We start from the raw sequence: 19211 nt of genomic DNA, 5'->3' as shown, positions 1-19211 counted from the left end.
CTGCCACCTGAGCTACAGCCACCCCATTTGCCACCCACAATGAAACCAAATAGAAAATGAAGTAATAAAGATAGAGCTCAAAGAGCACACATTAAACATGATACAAAAGAACACAGAGGCAGTAAACAGATTTTTAAAGTAACAAGAAAAAACTCAAAGCACTGTAATATCCATGAAATTGGCATCATGGGAAATCAAAACTTAAACTAACATTATTCGGACATCAGCAATAATGAAAACAAGCTGAAATTACCAAATAACAAACCAGAACACAGAACTCAAAATACTAGTACACAAGTAAAGGGGGCAGGACAGTGTACCATTTCAGCTTGAGTGCCTGACATATTACTGTTGTGATTAACTTTTTTAATCATTTTACATGTGGTTACTATCAATTGTTCGCTCAAATCTTCTGCGCATTTGTGTATGTCTTAATAGGGAGATCTAGTCCTGGACACAACTAGTGTGATGGGGAACTGTCACAAAGTTCTTTGACTGGTATTTAGATGTCTGAGGAATTCGTTCTGATTAGTCATGTAATGATGTTGCAATGTAGTGATGACTAATGGATTGTGAAATATCAACATCTTGACAGGTGTTGCGACCAGTGTGAGATGGTCTGTAGTTCAAGCAGGCTGTAGAGGATAAGCTTACGCTTGAAGCCACTGAGGTGTTCGTTGGCGGGGGTGACGCGATATCACTGGTACAGCCCAATAACTCCAGCTGTACTTATCTTGACCTTTAGAATCTTTATTCCAACACCATTTAACATAACAGCGCAGCGGTTACAAACGGTTTGCTTCCTCCCAAACAAAAACACCTGGCGTTAATTATGTGTGTCTACCTTAAATACCTACACATAAACACACCATACCAAAAAACCCAAAAGGTGACCTCTAGCAGCATACATAAGGTATCAACCCAAAAATGGCTCCTACACGGGCCTTTCTTCTTTCCTAGTTTCAGTGCGAGGTGATTGAAGAGGACACATTTGCAACCAGCCAGCATAGTCAGCAGGCCAGTATAGCAGAGTGCAATATTGCAAAAGTGGAGAAGACTGAAGAAGGTTAGATAACACATTATGGCAGTAAAAAGGGGTGTCAATAATGGTTTGTCTTCAGAAGTATTTTCAGCCTCATTTTCTCTACCTATCACCCCTAGGCATTGAAATACCTGTGTCATTCATTGCATTTTCACATGAATGAGAAATCTGCCAACTGAAAATACCAGTCTCTGCTGTACACCCACCAATGAATTACCTCAGAGTGACTAATGTATATGCTTGCAATTTTTCGATCATTGATGCACGGGTTTTGCAAGGTTAAGTTGAGCGCCTGTCTCAAGAACAAAAACAACAAGGTGGTAGGAATTCTGAATTCCTTGCTGGTTTTCCCTATAGCTACTCGTTTCTTCAAAGCAATTCTCCCAAACAACTACATGGATTACTCACAGAATGACGTTTGTTTTGTCTAGACTGGACAAAGATTAAGTGCTTGTTTGATGCATTTTCCCCCCAATTGTAACTCACACAAATGCAACAATTTATCTAGAGCTTGTTTCTCTTCAACAAGCACAATCATTGCTTGTATAAGAGGGCATCTGCCAAACATAGGAATTTTGTAGTAATGAAGCCATCAGAAAAATGTTGAGTGGTTAATGTTTGCACCCACTTTACTTCCAGCCCTGCTAAACACAGTATACTATTCTTTGAAAGCTCAAATTTGCCCACAGCAAAGACAGGCTACAATGACATCAAGCTGTGCAACCACTTATTACCGCATGTTCTCAGCTCGACCAAACTGTGTTTCATCATCTTTAGATGCAGCAATATACAGGGTCGCCTGTGGGGGCTGTCACTGCTTTGACACTTTCAGAGCAGAGCAGAAACTTTCTGTTTTTAACACTTAATGTGTGATGGTGTCATTATCTGAAGCTTTCGTTTGCATGGGCTGTTATCCTTTTCAAATAATTGAGAACAATATTACTAGTGATACGTCGTTTTCATGCCACGGCAATACGTTAAATCTGATTGTAGCAGTCTCCATCAACTTACACATGCAGGACCATGACTTGTTTTTTTGGAGTGGTAAATATTTTATTGCATTCAACATGATGTGCATCCACAATAGACACTCTGGAAACAACATAACTTATTTAATGTGAAACATCTATGACTCAATAAATAGAACTGGTTACATTGCAAACAATTAAATACAAAAATCAAAACAAACACAGTTTGGACCATGCAAAGTACTTTCTAAATTATAGTGGCAAACCTTAGGAAACATCCATCCATCCATCCATGATTAGATGCATTTAAGAGTAACCTAACACCCATTAATGATAAAAAAAAATATTAAAAATTACTGACAAATGCAATTAAACAAACACTGCACTCATTGTTTTATTAGTTTGGCTCTAAACTGTTGTTTAACCATTGTTTTGAATTTCATTGCAGAAAAGATTTTCACATTAATCCTCTCAGGTACTTCATGTCTGCTCTGTTTAAACCCCCCAAAAAGAATGCATCGTAAATGTTGTTAACACCTGCGCTAAAGTCTAGCTCAGAGCAAAACAACATCCAGGCACAGGGGGCATGTACTGTAGCTGCTACCCTCATTTATTTTCTTTCCAGCTATGTGCAGATAAGGTAAAGCCTCATACACTCTGTTAAGCAAAAAACTGCACTACTGGCAGTCTGCATGGCACAAACCCTAAAGTAGGCCATTCTGAATTTTTGGTCTTCTGTGGCTCAAGGAGTGCATCTGAACTCCTTCAGTCCCTCAAAGCCAACCCCACCACACACACACAAACACGCACACTGCTAGCATTATTTTCAGTTAACATTACTTGAATTATGCATTTTGCATGGTTTCACACAAGAAAATTGTCCATGTCTGTGACATGTGGGGGTGGGTATAAAGCTGAATTTGAGCCATTCTGCAAAACCTCACGGGTAGACTTGACTCCTAACGCCTTCGATGGAACATTTCATAGTGAGTTGTAGAAGCACTGAAGGCCACTTGGTTTGCTGCCAACATACAATAGAGTTGTGAGGAATATGCCATTTCTGCCCCCTAATCCAATGGCACTTTGCCACCACCTCACAAATATTTCATTTTAGTGGCATTCAAGCATATCTAACTCTATCTTAGCTATCATTAATGCAACTTGGAAGAAAAGGCAGTACCATTTAGTAGATAAACTGACTGATAGTTGCAGGAGCACTGTAGAGTTGCACAATCGCTGATGCAAGAATTATCCATCATATACTAGGGGACATGCCACCAATTGAACATGTCATTGACTATTCAGTATTTATCTGCAATTGAACACGGCACTGCTTAAAAAGAACTGAATAATGTTTTTATGGCTCTCAAGGAAACATTAAGTCATGTCCTCTTATAGTATTACATTTTGTTGCATAAGCTGATGTTATAGTTTTGTTATATGTAAAATGTTCTTGGTATTTGAAGTACAAAAAAGCATTAAATAAAAATTTATTGTTATAGTACGTGTGCACATTTTTAGTTGAGTATTTTTATTTATCAAGTTACTTCCACAGCGGTATACAGCGCTAACAGTTTGCAAATGTTGAGCCTAACACAGCCTCGAATGATATCCTGTTGAGTGACAATTTGAGCAGCTGTGAGGTCAGTGCATCATTGAAGGGTCGATGGTAATTTGATGGCAGTTGTTGAAAGGGAGAACTCTTCACCTCCACTTTCCCTTCCACTTGCTTGCCAGTCAAGCAGGGATTCGATCCGACGGCCCTCTGATTGCAAGCTCAGTCTCTAACTGTCAGGATCTTGTCAGCCCACTGCCTTTTGTTACTGCTGCCATTTCTCAGTGGTTTGACATAACCACCTATTTGTCTACCACAGTTAGGTTTAGTCAGAAGTATTCAGTGCATGATGCATTGCCATTTATTTTAAATTTCTCCAGGCAATAAAAGAATGTATGTAAATGCATATGCATGCAAATCTATGCAGGCCCACCTTTTTACATACACACACCATTGGCTGGCTCAGTTTTTTCCTCTGCCTGCCGACCTCCGGTTCCTTCAGTTATTCATGAGCCATCTGTTTGGGCAAGTGCTGTGTCAGATGTGTGTCAAACAGGACCTCATCTGTCCCCATGTTCGTCTTCTAATTGTGTGCTCATCTGGTTGCTAAAGTTGCCACTGGTGCCCCAGCAACACTCTATGGTTAGCTGAGAGACTCCAGCTGAAGTCTCTGGTCCATCGTGCCCTAAATAACCTGTTTGATCTGATGTGTGCATCTTTATTTAAGATTATAGCATCTGGTTCATCAATATTGTAAGGACAAGCACAAATCTGTCTTTGTGTATTTGTTTTGAGTTTTTGTGGACATTCTTCTGGGAGGTTGGTTGAAATTGAAACAGGTCCACATCCGGATGCAGAAAGAAAGAAAACTTTTTCAATAATAAATACTAAATTGCCTTTTACAAAACTTTGAAAGTAAATGTTATACTATTTACTGCAGGTTATGTGAAAAAAAAACTTTTGGAATATATAAGTGAAGAACTTGACTTACAAGTAAGACTAACACCAATGAAAATCGAGTAACAGATGAAAAGTGTCTCTTTTGAAAACTATACTTTCAGTGACAGAGTGAATATAGTAGCATTAAAAAGGTCAATGTGGACTTCAGATCATAACTTTTTTCCATATGAATATGCCCTTCCAACCAATTCCTCTGCAATTCCGTGAAGCTCTTGAAAGTGAAGACCATTTCTTCTCCTTAATAAAACTTTTCACAGGCTTATGAAGGAAAAGAGGTTCAAAGCAAACTTAAATGGAATATCCTCCGGTTCTGTCATGACCGAGGGACTATAGGCTACCCTGTAATTCTTGCTTTTCATAAAACATTATTTTGTAAAAATCTCTACAGCAATGAAAGTTTTAGAATGTATCCAAAGTTTAAACAGACAAAAAGAGAAGCTTTACAGAGAGAAATGTAATTAATTTCTTCATATAAACGTTTGTTCAGGTTCTTCACATTCATACCAGTGTGCTGTACATTGGTTTTAACTATCAAATCATGTCAAGTTACGTTATTTATGTAAAATAGTTAATAATGATGATAATAATAATAATAATAGATTAAAACAGAAACCACTTATTCCATGATACACTGGGGTAAATGGCAATAAATTGAATGTGAATATGAAAGGGCCAATGACAACAGTGTGCTATCAGGAAATCATAATGATTTGTGTTACAATAAAATCTTTCACAGCTTTAGCCATGTTAGAAGATTAAGATGGTTATAGCGTCTATCGAATCATAAATAAATGATTTGCTGCCTGGAAAAAAAGAGTAACAAGAGGAAGGCAATAAAATAAAGGGCAAAGACATGTTGATTACAAACATTTATGATAAATCTCAAACAAATGTATTTAAGAAAGAAATTTAGTAGACAGAGCTGTCATATTGTTTTGTAATTAATACCAGAAGGAAGGGAACACAGAGCAAAAATAGTCAACCCCTGAGGATAAATTAACACAGAAAGACGTGGTGTCATAACACTTACATAAAAAGTTGATACAGTAGAGTTCCAAAAGTCAAGATACACTTTAAATGACAGAGGGAAAACAAATAAACGCATAAACAGCATAAAAGTAGTTTCGTCTTTAAAAAAGAAATAATGAATTTGGAATGTTTTCTTAGTGGTACAATATAGTTTCATATCTATGTGTTCACTTTTCATAACAGTTTTCTGTTTGTGATTTGTGAGTATGCAGTGCCTCAAGTTATTGCCCTATATTACTCTATAGCTCAGATTCTCATTTCTAGTTGCATAGGCTTTGCTAAAATTGGACTTCATGCAACTGTCATATCAACCCGGTATCCTAAAAAATATGTTTCCATACAACAAAACTGCATTTTCAGTTACCTTTTAAGGGTAACATATTTTCTCCCTGCAGCAGTATGACTTTCTGCCAGAAAGGTAGCAGTTCTCATTTTAAAGACAGACAAATTCAGAAGAAAATGGGATGGTGGCAGCATCAGTAAAAATGCTGAACTTTCTCCCAGATCAGGGTTTTACTAGGCACAGACATCAAAACTACTTGGTTAGATTTAGGAAAATATTGTGGTTCAGGTTAATATATACACCCTTTCACAACATTAACCACATCTTTAAAGCTTCTTCATCCTTTTTACCATGTGGCTTAAGACAGAGATACAGTACGAAAGCAAGAAAGTGTTTGTCAAACATTGTAAATGTATTTGGAAGTGAGAATTTAATTGGTAAAATGTATCCGTGAAAAAAATCTGCATTCAATAATATAAACTCTTAAATCAGCAGCGTACATTTTGCAGAGTAAATGGTGAAACCTCTGACTCTAATCCCACTCTAATGACATTAGTTATTTGATTATGGAAGCAGTTTACTTTTTGTGAACATAACCCTACTGTAATTTTTAGTAAAGAGGTCTAGTAGTATCATCCACAGTTTCTCTTCACGTTGATATAAGAAAAATATGCATACAAAGAGGGATTCATGGAGCATACATGACCTTTCAGTCAGGGACCATTGCTCTCATATGCAGTTCTTCTTCTTCTTCTCCTTCTTCTTCTCTTACCTTTCAAAACACAATAATGTATAATTTCTGAAGGAGGCCAGGAGGTCCCTCTGGAGAACTACTGTGATTCATCTTTGACAGAGACATCACTTTCACTCTGGGCCAAGGGGATAAGACTGTCATGTTAGCTGTCCCTGCCCAATCCCCAGCCCTTCAAAGCAAAGCCACCGTGATGAATCTGAAGCACTCTGAATTTGCTGTCCCAGTATGCCCTCTGTGTTCCTTGGAAGGTCCAGAGCATTTAAATGTATGTTGTATTTTAAGACAAAGGAGCACCAACTCCAAACATGCCAGAGGCACATGAAAATGAGTGAGAAGTCTGGCTAAGTGACTTCTCACTCATACAATAAGTAAACAAAGCAGTCTGCACCCACTCATACCGCTCTTGCTGACAACTCTGTTTTTGCATTCCAGTATTGTATCCTCTAGCTACTACTAGGGTACTGATACCAGTATTTTTGGATGGGAGTTGGCTGCTGATATTGTTTATCTACAACACTGACTGTTTTCACGATTTTCTTTCTCAGAATATTGATTTGTTTTTTCTTTTATCACAATCCTGAAATTCAAACAATAAAAAGTATGAAGTACTTTTTGCATTTCTTAGTACGTTTCAGTCCAGGTTTTAAAGACTGCCATTCAAAAAGATGGGTAAATAAAGTGATACTTTCACCTACAGAATAGCAGCCAGTGAAACAGACACTGCAAGACTAGTTTTTGTAGAATACATGGATCACCCCAATAATGAAAATGTAAATAGAGGTGCTGGTCTTGGAGAGAGAGAAGGTGAAATGATGTACTTGACTCGGGTGTCTCTCAAGAGAAAACAAAGAAGTTTGTCCGCGCTTAAACAGACTAGAAGGTTGCTATTGTGCAATAATATAGCTCTTAGAAAAGAGGCTACTGGCAGGGTATGAAAGCAGGAAAGCTGTGCTCTGAGCCATGTTTTGACAAAAGAGATAGTAGAAGATTAAGAGTTGAAACCAAAGCTGGCAGAAGCTGATAAGGAATGGATTTTTCACCATAACCTTGTTGTATTTTGTGTCAACAACTCAACAACTTGAACTCAACAACAACATCGGGACAGCTCCAAAGCATACTTTTTTATGTAACGTTTCAGATTATTGTGTATGACTCTCTGTAGAGTGAAAGGTGAAAGGTCTGACACTGATACACTGATACACTATGACATCAAATACTTGATTATGAAAGTGTAACATAATACAAAACTGCCAGGATGCTGTGACTGTCAGATTTCTGGTTATAGTGTAATTGGTCTGATCCAGTGAAGATGCGTTTTGGAGTTCATGACATTGTGTGGCATATGCTATCTTTCAACAGATGCTAACAAAGACAAGACATTATGCAGAGAGCTGAGGAGCCCAGGCTTTGACATGCAATGCGTGGGTGGAAATAGCCTGTTAATGAATAGACAGCAGAGAGAGGGAAAAAAATGAAGACGGCATAGGAGATACACGAAGCGTGCCGTGCGATAAAATATTGCTATTGTTAGGCAGTGCTGAGGGAAAAGTGCTGCGATGCAGAAAGAGTGGAAAGCCTTGACAGCTTTCCGGTGGCAGTCTGACGGCTGAGCAGGGAGATTGCAAGGAAAGTGCAGCAGAGGGCTGCTGTCAGGCCACACCAGAGCTCCGTTTAACAAGGTCCAGAGATGAGCTGCACCACAACACATTGCAAGGGAATGAGAAGAGGGAGAGTGAGGCTGGAGGGAGGGCTGACTAAGGCTCATGCATTTTCCAGAGGCTCACTACCTGTCATGCCTGCAAACCTGGGATTCCTCACATGTGCATGAGAGCAGAGATTGGAAATCTTCAGTAAGAACAGGAGCTGAAGAGGATTCAGAGATTTAAAGGAGTACCTGCCATTACATGATGATACTAGACATGCTTGTGACACTTTGACACCTTTATCGCTACGTGAAAGATATATCAGCCCCAATAGATACTTTATTTTTACCTCAGCTGTTCCTACAACAGAATAATGTCAAAAGTCATTGTTTACATGATTGAGCCCACTTCAGTCATTGTCGTGTTTAACAAGTTCATGCTAACAGTGGCGTCATGAATATGCATTACTTTAAACATGGATTTTTACAAACCTCGCGGTGTGTCATATAATATGTCTTGTACATTCCTGTAGCCCATTTCCACAATGGCCCTTGGCATCAATCCCTGGCATGAAAGCTTCTTTGCAATCTTCACGTTAAATGTCAGTTTCTAGACGATCAAAACATCTTTAGTTGTGTCCCCCCCCCCTATTAGAGCAAGCTAATTCCATACAAAACACACCCACTCAATTTTAAATGAGACTTCTTCAGCTGCTTAGGTCTTTAAGTCATCAGAGTCATCAGGGAAGCAATGTGTCCCCAGATCCAAATAACATGACTGTTGAATTTCATGCTGAATCTCTGTTACGAAGAGGATTAGGTATTCTGTAGTAATGTGCTGAATATTATACTTCATGCAATTAAATATTTTGGAATTTGTCTGTTTTGTAATTTGCTGGTGTGCACTGTCACATTAACTGGTGGAGTCTTATGTTGCTTATATAGTAACATCCTGTCACAAAACACAAAATTATCAAGTAGAAACTTTGCAACTGTTTCAGCCACAATTTTCATTGCTCTGCATCAGGCTTGTTTCTACATTTGCTGTGTGATTGAAATGTACTTATTGATTCAAGGGTTTTTGTATGTTACAACCTGACCTGGAGACATTTGTTTTTACCTATTTTAGTAAATCTTTCTGCCTATGTTAATTACTAATCCACTGATGATTTTCTGTCTCCTTAGGGGGGCGACTCCTTTTTCTGGTGATGTGGCTGAACCTTGTGCCTCAGACTGACAGCTGCCCTGCCAAGTGTGTGTGCTACAGAGAACCCAGGCCCACTGTGGCTTGCCAACAACAAGGACTGTTTTCCATCCCTACTGAGATCCCAGCACGGAGCCAACGAATATTTCTCCAGAGCAACAAGCTGACGGTGGTACGGTCCACCAGTTTCAGTTCTTGCCATAATCTTACTGTTCTCTGGCTGTACTCCAACAACATCAGCTACATTGAGGCTGGAGCCTTTTATGGCTTAGAAAAACTGGAGGAACTGGACATTGGAGACAACAGCAACCTCCGCACCATCAGCCCAACAGCCTTCCGGGGCTTAACTAAGCTGCATACCCTTCACCTGCACAGATGTGGCCTGTCAGAGCTCCCTGTCGGGGTTTTCCGAGGAATGTTCTCTCTACAGTACCTTTATCTGCAGGACAATAACATTCTAACCCTGCATGATGACACTTTTCTGGATCTTGGTAACCTCACCTATCTCCACCTGCACAATAACAAGATCAAGATAGTAACAGACAACATGTTTCGAGGGTTAATCAATCTGGACCGGCTGCTGCTACACCAAAACCGGGTTATTTATGTCCAACCCAGGGCTTTTAGTGACCTCGGTAAGCTGAAATCCTTGTTCTTGTTCTTCAACAATCTTACCGTCTTGACAGGGGAGACCATGGACCCACTGGTTTCTCTCCAGTATTTGCGTTTAAATGGGAATCAGTGGATTTGTGATTGTCGGGCCAGAAGCTTGTGGGACTGGTTCAAACGTTTCAAAGGTTCCAGCTCTGAGTTGGAGTGCAATGTCCCCGAGTTCCTGGCGGGAAAGGACCTTAAACGACTGAAAAGCCAAGATTTGGAGGGATGTGTGGAAACACCTCAAATCCAGACCAATCTCTTTAGCTCCAAGCCACAGTCTGGAAAATTCCTTTCCACTGAAAGCCCTGTGGGGGACACCATCCCCAGGTGTTGCCTTGGAGATAATGACAAGTCCTCTATCCTGTCTGGAAAGAGTCGCCAAATCACTAACAACCCCCTTAAGGAAAAGGAGAACATGTCCAAAACTAAATATAAGGATCCGGAAAGAACAAAAAATGAGACCCAAAACAAGCAGAATGATGGACCACTAGGAACCTTGTCGAACACCCTGGAAAGGTCTTTGGAAAACTTAAACCCTGACCTTATAGACAACCTGGAATCATCCACAGCATCAAACAAAAAGAAAAAGAAGTGTTCCAAAAAGCCAAAATCAGACACCCACTGCATCAAAGGTCGGGGTTCTAATTTGCAAGTGCTGCACTTTCTCTTCATTCCCATGACCTGGATATCTCTAGCCATGTCTTAGGACTCCCGCTTTCCCTCAGAACACTGGACTCAAGAATGTTGATGCTCATGACAATGATACAGAAGATGCAGTGGCATCTAAAGCTGGCAGTGACTAAAAAGAGAGGAGTCACTTTGACCCAACATTGCTGAGGAAAAACAATAATGAAGATGTTAGAGTACATTTAACAAAATGGATGCCTTTACAGAACACTACAGATCTAATGTAAATAATGAATTGGTGCCCAAAATTGTTTGTTCTCTATGTACTCAACTGTACTGTGTCTAAGCTACACTTTGGAGACTCCTCCCTTTCCCTCTCAAAAGCTTTTACTGCTTAGACAGACCACTGGAAGACGAAAAAAAAAGACGAAAAAACATAAGAAGAAGAACACTCGTACAGGAAATCAGAGACAGAAAGCACACAAAGAATGTTTGGTCTGTTTCATGAAGATAAACAATCTCTCCCCATTATTTATTCAAAGTCATGCATTTGTTGGGTAATGTTTTGGTTTTTTATGTTTATAAAAAAAAAATGTTTTGCCTCCCCTGATTTTAGTTATATTTTCATGACAGAAAGGATAATGGATAGCATTTACCAAAAAAAAAAAAAAATGCTATCAGTTTGTTCATGGAGATTGCAATGGAACCATAGATATGCATTTTATTTTACTTGTGTACAAGTATGAATATATTATGAATAAAAGTTCTTATTTCTTAGATGTTGTTATTGTGTGGTGTTTTTAAACATATAGGACAAATACTTTCTATCCAATTTTTCTAGATCTGAAGTTTAGGTTTTAAGCTATCATTTGAAAAAAAAAAAAACGATTTTCTCTATTTATTATAGATGTTGGGAGGGGGTACAATCCTTATCAAAAAAAAAAAAGAAGAGTCAACTGAAAATTTTATTCAACCAGGTTGTGGTTGTTTTTTGCTCAGCTTCTTCAAAGTTTCAGCATTGTGATGCTCAACACAGTCCAAAGAGAACCTGCTAGACCAACAGCAAAATTATCCTGTGAGCGACATAGTTTTCAGACTTTTTTCACTTTATTTTTTTCAGGTAATGGGCCCGTGTATTTTCTGAAAAATCACACAAATCAGTGGATAATCTAACATACATGCATGCAGTATATCTACAAGTCTTTAATGATTGCGGCACATGTAGTATGATGATGTTGAATGATTCGCTCCAGGCAGCTTACAAAATTCAGAATATGATTAGACCTAGTTTTGTATATTACACTGCCACATCCCTCATCATTTTGATTGAATTATTAAGCAATGTATGAAAATGCTGCAAGAATATTTAAAAAGTGACTCCTCACATCACAACCTTGACTTTGAGAACAGAAGAGAACCTCAAGGCATCTTATTAAGAACTGCTTTGCTTTCTTCACATAGAAAATACAGTATGAAATATCTGCATACAGAATAATTTAAGCTTTAAAATGTCTCCTTGTCATACAGCTCTGCTGGGGCTAGTTGCCTGTGGTAGGCCCATGGCAGCTTATGCACAAGGCCAGGATAATGTGGAGTTATATTTATCACTAAATTAAGTCAAGATCTTATCATCAGCCCTACATCTCTTTTTTGCAAAGTAGAAAAAGTAGAAGGCTGGGACTCCTGCAGCTTTCGGCTGTCACTGGTTAACCCTAAAATCTAAAAGAACTGAAGGGGGGAGGTGAGAGGATATTGATCTTAAATGCTTTGCCTCAAAAAGAATTGAGTAAAGTTTACTTAAGATGACTAAGTTAAGGCAACTTATTCACTTTGAGTACAGAGTAAAAACCTATTTAGTTCCCAGAACTCAAAAAAACTATGCAAGCTCGTTGCCTCAAAAAAACTAAGTAAAGGTTACTTAAGATGACTGTTAGGACAACTTATACATTGCAAGTCTGCAGTATTAAGAATAACTTGATATTTCTGATTGTACAATACTAATTGTTTACCTACTGACAAACATTTCAAGTTCAACTAAATGAAAAATCAATGTGTTGTAACCTGAATATGATTAAAAATAACACACTAACACTTTCTGTAATGATGTTAAAATCAGCTCGACTTTTATTTTCAAATGCAAAAAAAGTATAACAGCCAACATACTGGACACTATTCTCATGAACAACAAACAATTATATTACAATCACTGTTATAATCTTACAATGAAACAAAGTCTCAGATGTAATTATTCTGAAAATAAGTTTAGGCCTACCACAAGTTTGTTTTGTACTTACTTATATAATCAAAATAAAATATATTTGTTGTTCTGTCACAAGTGCAGTCTCTAATTTAAACAACACATTTGTTTTTCATTCCAACACAGGAGCTGGAATGTTGTAATGTTTTAAGGATGGCTTGTTTCCAGTCCAGGCATTACTGCCTGAATGACTGTCATGGATCGAGGTGACCAAAATGTAGGTGCAGAAGAAAGTCTTTAACTTCCCTTAAGTACAGTGGCAGTGGATGTGGGTTGGAGATGCAATGAGCTTGAACCTGCAGGCGACCATCTTCACTGACCACAGCATCTGTGACGGAGGACTCATCTGTCCTGTTGTCCTGCAAGCAAACAATCATATTTTTTGGAACATGAACTTAATTGCTTTCTTAAAACATTTTTTCTGCATTTATAGAACAGACCTCAATTTAGACAATCTCAGGCTCCCTCCCCACCGGAGAGGTGACATTCAATGTCCCACTTGTTAGTCTGGATAGCCCTGACCACCACCCGGCACACAATAATGTCATGAAAGCATCATTTTAAAAAGGGCTATGCAAACATGGCCAATAACTTTCATTCTAATGATGTGCAAAATGATTTGGGAACAAAACAAATTTTGCTGTTAGAAAACTTGCAGACTTCACTATATACAGTGTAGACCCTCTAAACTAAGTTTGGGGGATGTGATCTTTCAAGAAATGCAGACCAAACTGTTGTTGTTTGTTTACTTACACAGCATGTCTTGTAGAATTAACTGGAGTCAACAGCAACAGCATAGTGCAGTCATATCTCAAGTCTAATAACAGAAGACAGGAAAAGATCAGTAAAGAAACAACTTCCCCAAACCAAAGCACAAATAAAACAATAAGTAAAACAGGCTGATCTAAAGTATGATGAAAGTTCAGCCTGATTAATATAAATGTCACTGACAGTTGCTAATATATTGGAAAACCAAAATACTTACCACTGAGTTGATGTCTTTCTGTCCAACAGCAGGAGTGCTGGTCCCGAGCCTCAAAGACAGTAAGAAGCAAGCAGAGGGAGAAATAACAGAAAAATTTTTTAGAAGCTGATTTGATCCTTAATGGCTGTGCAATCATTATAACTTACAACACAGAAGGTCAATGACCCCATACAACCAAATTAGACTAACACATATAGTATTAGAAACACCATCTACTACTGTGTCTGAATGTGTGGTATTGGCAATGTCAGTTTAGGCAGTAAAGAGATATGTGTTTAAAAAAAGACCACCTAATTTAAATATAATCATTACATGCTTGTTAAAAACTTCCAATATATAAAGTTTCTAATAAGCAAAATGATCAGATCTAACATATGGCAGGGTTTATATGTAACATAATGTTTCTTATGTTTCAACTGTGGAATTTAACTTAATTTTTTAGAAGGACAAGCTATATTACTTTATTTCTCAATTATAAAGCCAACCTAGACTTTAACCATTTAATAGGCCACTAATCTGGATTATAGTTTACACAACAAAACTTGTTTTTTAAACACATTTTTTAACAAAACAAATACTATTGTTATTAAACACAAAAGTCGGTCAAATATAAAAGCAGCTTGCTTATGTTGTTAAAGAAAGGCTAGATTGGACATACATACCATACATCTCTTTGTGACCAATTCCACCTACCAATCTCAGACCAATGTTGAAAGTGGACTTTTACATGCCAGTGATACGTAGGGGCTGATAGCTGATGACAGCCATTTAAATTGCTCAAAGGGCCCTTCTATAACTAGAACTCTAACATCTAGAGGCAAAGTTGTTGTTTTTTTACAGATAAACTTTTACATTGGCAGATGATTTTTTGTATCTTTATTGTTGATTAACAGTAAATGTTTTTAATATTTCAAAAGGATTTTGGACATTTGAAAAATACAAGAGGTCATAAGGCAGCTACAAGGCCATTTTTAATAGTATTTGCTTTTATGCAGCTTAGTTTTCAGATATTTAAAAAAGTAAACATGCATCCCAGATTCATCTGCCACGCTCTCCATGCATATTTAATAAATACAAATTTGCAATTAGATATACTTTTGTAAACATTTGCAATCCCACAATAAAACTGGATATTTGAACTTGCAAAATCACAGGGTGATCAAATACTTATTGACCTCACTGTTTTTACAGTCCCAGTTTCTGAGATTTTGGCTTTCTGTTTTCAAGGAAAGGAATGTAACCTAAATTCTACTTTGAAAATATGTTTTCACTAATGTGTTGTGTCATTAGCTATGATTCTGCTTTGATTACAAAGCACTGCTCATGCTAGCACATACTACATACGTACTAGATTGATTTTCTTTAAATCACAATTTCTGCTTTTTCAAACAAAACATATCTAGTGCCCCAGAAGGAATTATTACTTTGATATGAGTCCCCTTTTACTTAAAAGGCATTACTCGAGTAAAAATATGCTTCACATCAAGAGAACAGTTGTAAATTAGCTTGATCATCAGAAGCATTTTCATTCTAGCAAGCACCACGCTGGTGGATTGGAGATTTGAAAAAGAGACTCATGCTGAGAGGAAGCTGGAGTTTCTCGGAGCACAAAAATTTGGAACACTTGACAAGATATGATCCACCCTTAAAAGCACATTTCATTTACGTTCTCTCTTATCCCTTTACATTTACATTCCCTTTAGAATTTTTCTGTTTTTCATTCTGTTCTCTCTGGATTTCCCTTTGTGATTTTGTTTGTTTTTAAAATCTTGCTACAACAAAGTTCAAAATTTGAACTGTTGGACTGCAGCTGTATATAGCCACTCAAGACGGGATCATTCCAATTTTATTTCAGCTGCTCGCCAAGGGGACTAAAATCCCATCAGCTTTGGACTCTTTACAAGCCCCTAAAGTTCCCAGTAGAGGCTGTGAAATCTGCAACTGTGCAACGTTGAGGCTGTAACTCCATTTAACAGTGTCTAGAATCATGATGACCCAGGCCTGCAGGCTTCTGCTGGACATCAAGAACTTTTTCATCAGATGCTGAAATCCACCCCTGAGACTGACTATATTTCTAGGTCTGAGTAACAGTTCCACCCTCCTTTTGCACTGATGAAGGGAAATGAAGCTAATTATGGGCACTCCATCTGCAGCGAGGGTCCGGATGCAACATGTATTAGCATCTTGGCTGGGAATCAAAATAACTGCAGGCTATGCAAAAAATTATGTTAAGGGAAAAATAATCAGCAAAGCAAAATGTTGAATTTAGTCTCGATTCTTCAATCTGCAGCTGACATCCATGTAAATAATGCTTGCAAAAAGATATTTGCTACATTATATATAAAATGCATAATATAAAAATTTCTAATGCTAATAGCAATAATATTAATAGAATAATATATTCTCCTTTTTTAAATCAATGATTAGAGTATTTTTGGTAAAAGAAATTAATACTCACTGTTATCCAATACACTATTTATTAGTATCTGCCACTTCTTAAGTTGAGTAACATTAAGTTCAACAGAAAAAAACATTGCTAGCTGGATACATTGTACTATAATATTTAAAGAAAGAAAGAAAGAAAATCTAGAAAAAAATGAGTGCCTTGCTGCTAAAGCGCCAACATTGCAAATATTAAATCCATAAATAAAACATTATAAAATAATATTAATAGAGAATTATATTTAAAAGATAATCCATAATTAATTATATAATTCAATAAATTATTAAACCTCATCTTAAATGTTGTTTCTTTATTATCTCCAAAAGAAGGGCAGATAGAGGGTAGTGTGAATTTCTCATTAATTGTCCTAATTAAAATGAGCCCTCTGATGGTTGTGGAAAAGCTGGACACATGTGATCAGTTGAAGTGGGAAGAGGCTGTTGAGTATGCATGAATCAGAAGTAACTATCAAAATTATTACACCATCTGTGGTATGGTTGGAATAACAGGATTAAAAAAAATGAAAATGTATAAAAATGTCTATAGTTACTCAACAATTACATTCATCAAAAGTCTTGACATACAGCTGAAAGACTACTTCCATCACATGTTGATTATTCGAATGAAAATCCACTATACAGTGCAGAAACTACAAAAACTATGTCACTGACCAAAATGTTATTAACCCAGCAGTATGTGTTTCTCAGAAATGAGTACTTTATGATAACATAATAATATGGTTATGGTAATTAATACATAGAGTTTTTTTATGTATTCATATTGAACTTAACAGTGATGGTTACAGACGTATGATAGGAAAAAACTAATATTCTCCCATCTTAAAGTCCAAGAAAAAGAAGAAATGTAAACAACATCAACCATTCCAGGTTTTTTTTGTGAAAACAGTCATTTTGGATTCATTTAAATAGCATATTTTTGCAAATGTGTGTAACTCAGCCTCCATCAGTCTAGGGTGTACTCAGATTTGTATGCATTGAAATTAGTAAATATTTAGACAAATTTGTAAATGTACACAAAAACATGGATCTGCAATATCTGCACAGTCTAAGCATTTTGCTCCAAGAGCTCCAAGTCTTGAGTTAAATGTGACATTTGCTACACTTCTCTTGTGGCAAATCTGAAAATATATTTTAGTATGTGTGGAAATTTGTCTGTAACTCCTAGGTTGTATATGCCATACCCCAGGCTCACAGGCTTAAGCTTTTGGGCTGTGTACCGCTCTGCTCATTAGCGTCAGACCCCTCTTGGTCTGCCCACACTATGCCTCAGTCCTGTGTGCAAAGAAAGCTCGCTTGACCCATATTACTCAATATTTTTCATGAACGAAGGACTGTGAGATTCCTCTTATTTGGCGTGAGATTTGTTTGGCCAGTGCTTTCATACACTGGTTATATGGCTAAAGTCATGCTAGCAGACACTGCTGAGTATTGTTGGAAATTCTGAAATTGCCATTTGTGTGTTACTATAAATAGTCTATTTTTGTTGATAATGTTGTCACTGTAACCATGATTAATCTTCCTGACATCTTTCACCCTAACTGCCTATGCCTTTGCTGTGGGGTGGCTCTGCTCAAGGAATTCGCTGTGAAGATTTTAAAGAGTTAAGGTCGACTAACTATGTGTCTTAACAGGGAAATAGAGATTTATCTCTTCATTCCCACTGATCATATTTAGATTTCATGAAGCAATGTTTATCCATGTAAACTTTCTTCAAAGGAAGTGAGCTTAAAAGCAGTGAAAACAACCAATCCCCGCCTTTTTCTGGATGTCTCTTTATTCACTGAAAATAACCCGCCTTCAACTTCTAATGCAAATTCTAGCAGACGCTCTATGTCTCCTCCAGAAAACACCAACCTTTGATCATAAGTAATAAGACAATTTTTTTTCCTTAGCTTCAGTGAATGTGACTGAAATATCTGAGCTCATGGCCCGAGGCGAAGGCTTATATGAGAAAGTTTAGACTGCTCACTGCAGAGGAGTTCCAGACTTCGACAGAGGGTCTAAAAGTGTTTGCGTTCTGCATACTAACTGCCCTGACTCTATCACACTCACTTTCTGTCAAATCACACTCTAATTTCCCCTCTATTACTGTTTATTTATGTCACTCTCTCATCCTCATTCTCACCTTTCTCTTCCAGCAGTCACCTGCTATTATTCATGTTGGAAAAAATATACTAAACATGGGTCATATTTGTAAACTTGTATGAAAATGCATCAAAAAGTCACATGACTTCACTACCATTTACAAGGTACCAATTACCATTTAATTGAAAATGTAAGATGAGTACATTTCCAAAGAGTAATATATAAACTTACATATAAATGGAAGTTTATATATAAATGGAAGTAAATTGGAATTGTTACTCAGGAAAAGTATTTTATTAGACATTACTCATTACTTTGCTTAAAACATTACTTTTGACATTACTTCTTCATTATTGTTTAAAATGACCTGAAACGCATTGCCACATAATTACCACTTAACAATATAAACCTGCAGGCTACATACATACGAAGTATTTAGATATGAACACAAAGCCGACAACACAAAGCAAAGTTGAAAAAGCAGTCTGTGCAGACACTTGCAAAGAGTCAGTTTTCTGTTAGCAGTGTAATGCAGTTGTTTCTGTCCTGGATACAGTTTCCACTTTACCATCGCGCGCTTGTCCTTTTGTGCAGTAAAAATATTGGCCATATCTCCACTCCTGACAAATTGTATAACTGTAGACCGGTCTATCATTTCTCTCCTCCCACACCGGAGCTGAAAAAGGTTGATTGTAGCGGA

At 37.4% G+C, this 19211-nt stretch overlaps 1 protein-coding gene across 1 annotated transcript in view; it reads left to right on the top strand.

The window, feature by feature from the left end:
• rtn4r (reticulon 4 receptor) overlaps nt 1–11498 on the top strand; it is a 47079-nt gene extending 35581 nt beyond the window's left edge. The window contains exon 2 of the mRNA XM_084945790.1: nt 9419–11498. Within this exon, the coding sequence (XP_084801916.1) occupies nt 9419–10800 (1382 nt within the window). The 3' untranslated portion in view covers nt 10801–11498. The remainder of the gene's footprint in view (nt 1–9418) is intronic.
• The last annotated feature ends 7713 nt before the right edge of the window (nt 11499–19211 follow it).

This window comes from Perissodus microlepis, chromosome 12 (genome assembly GCF_051167445.1).
Source record: "Perissodus microlepis isolate ML-2025 ecotype Zambia chromosome 12, ASM5116744v1, whole genome shotgun sequence".
Taxonomy (NCBI): Eukaryota; Metazoa; Chordata; class Actinopteri; order Cichliformes; family Cichlidae; genus Perissodus; species Perissodus microlepis.
The sequence above is the reverse complement of the archived record's forward strand: the minus strand, read 5'-3'. Positions and strand labels throughout refer to the sequence as shown.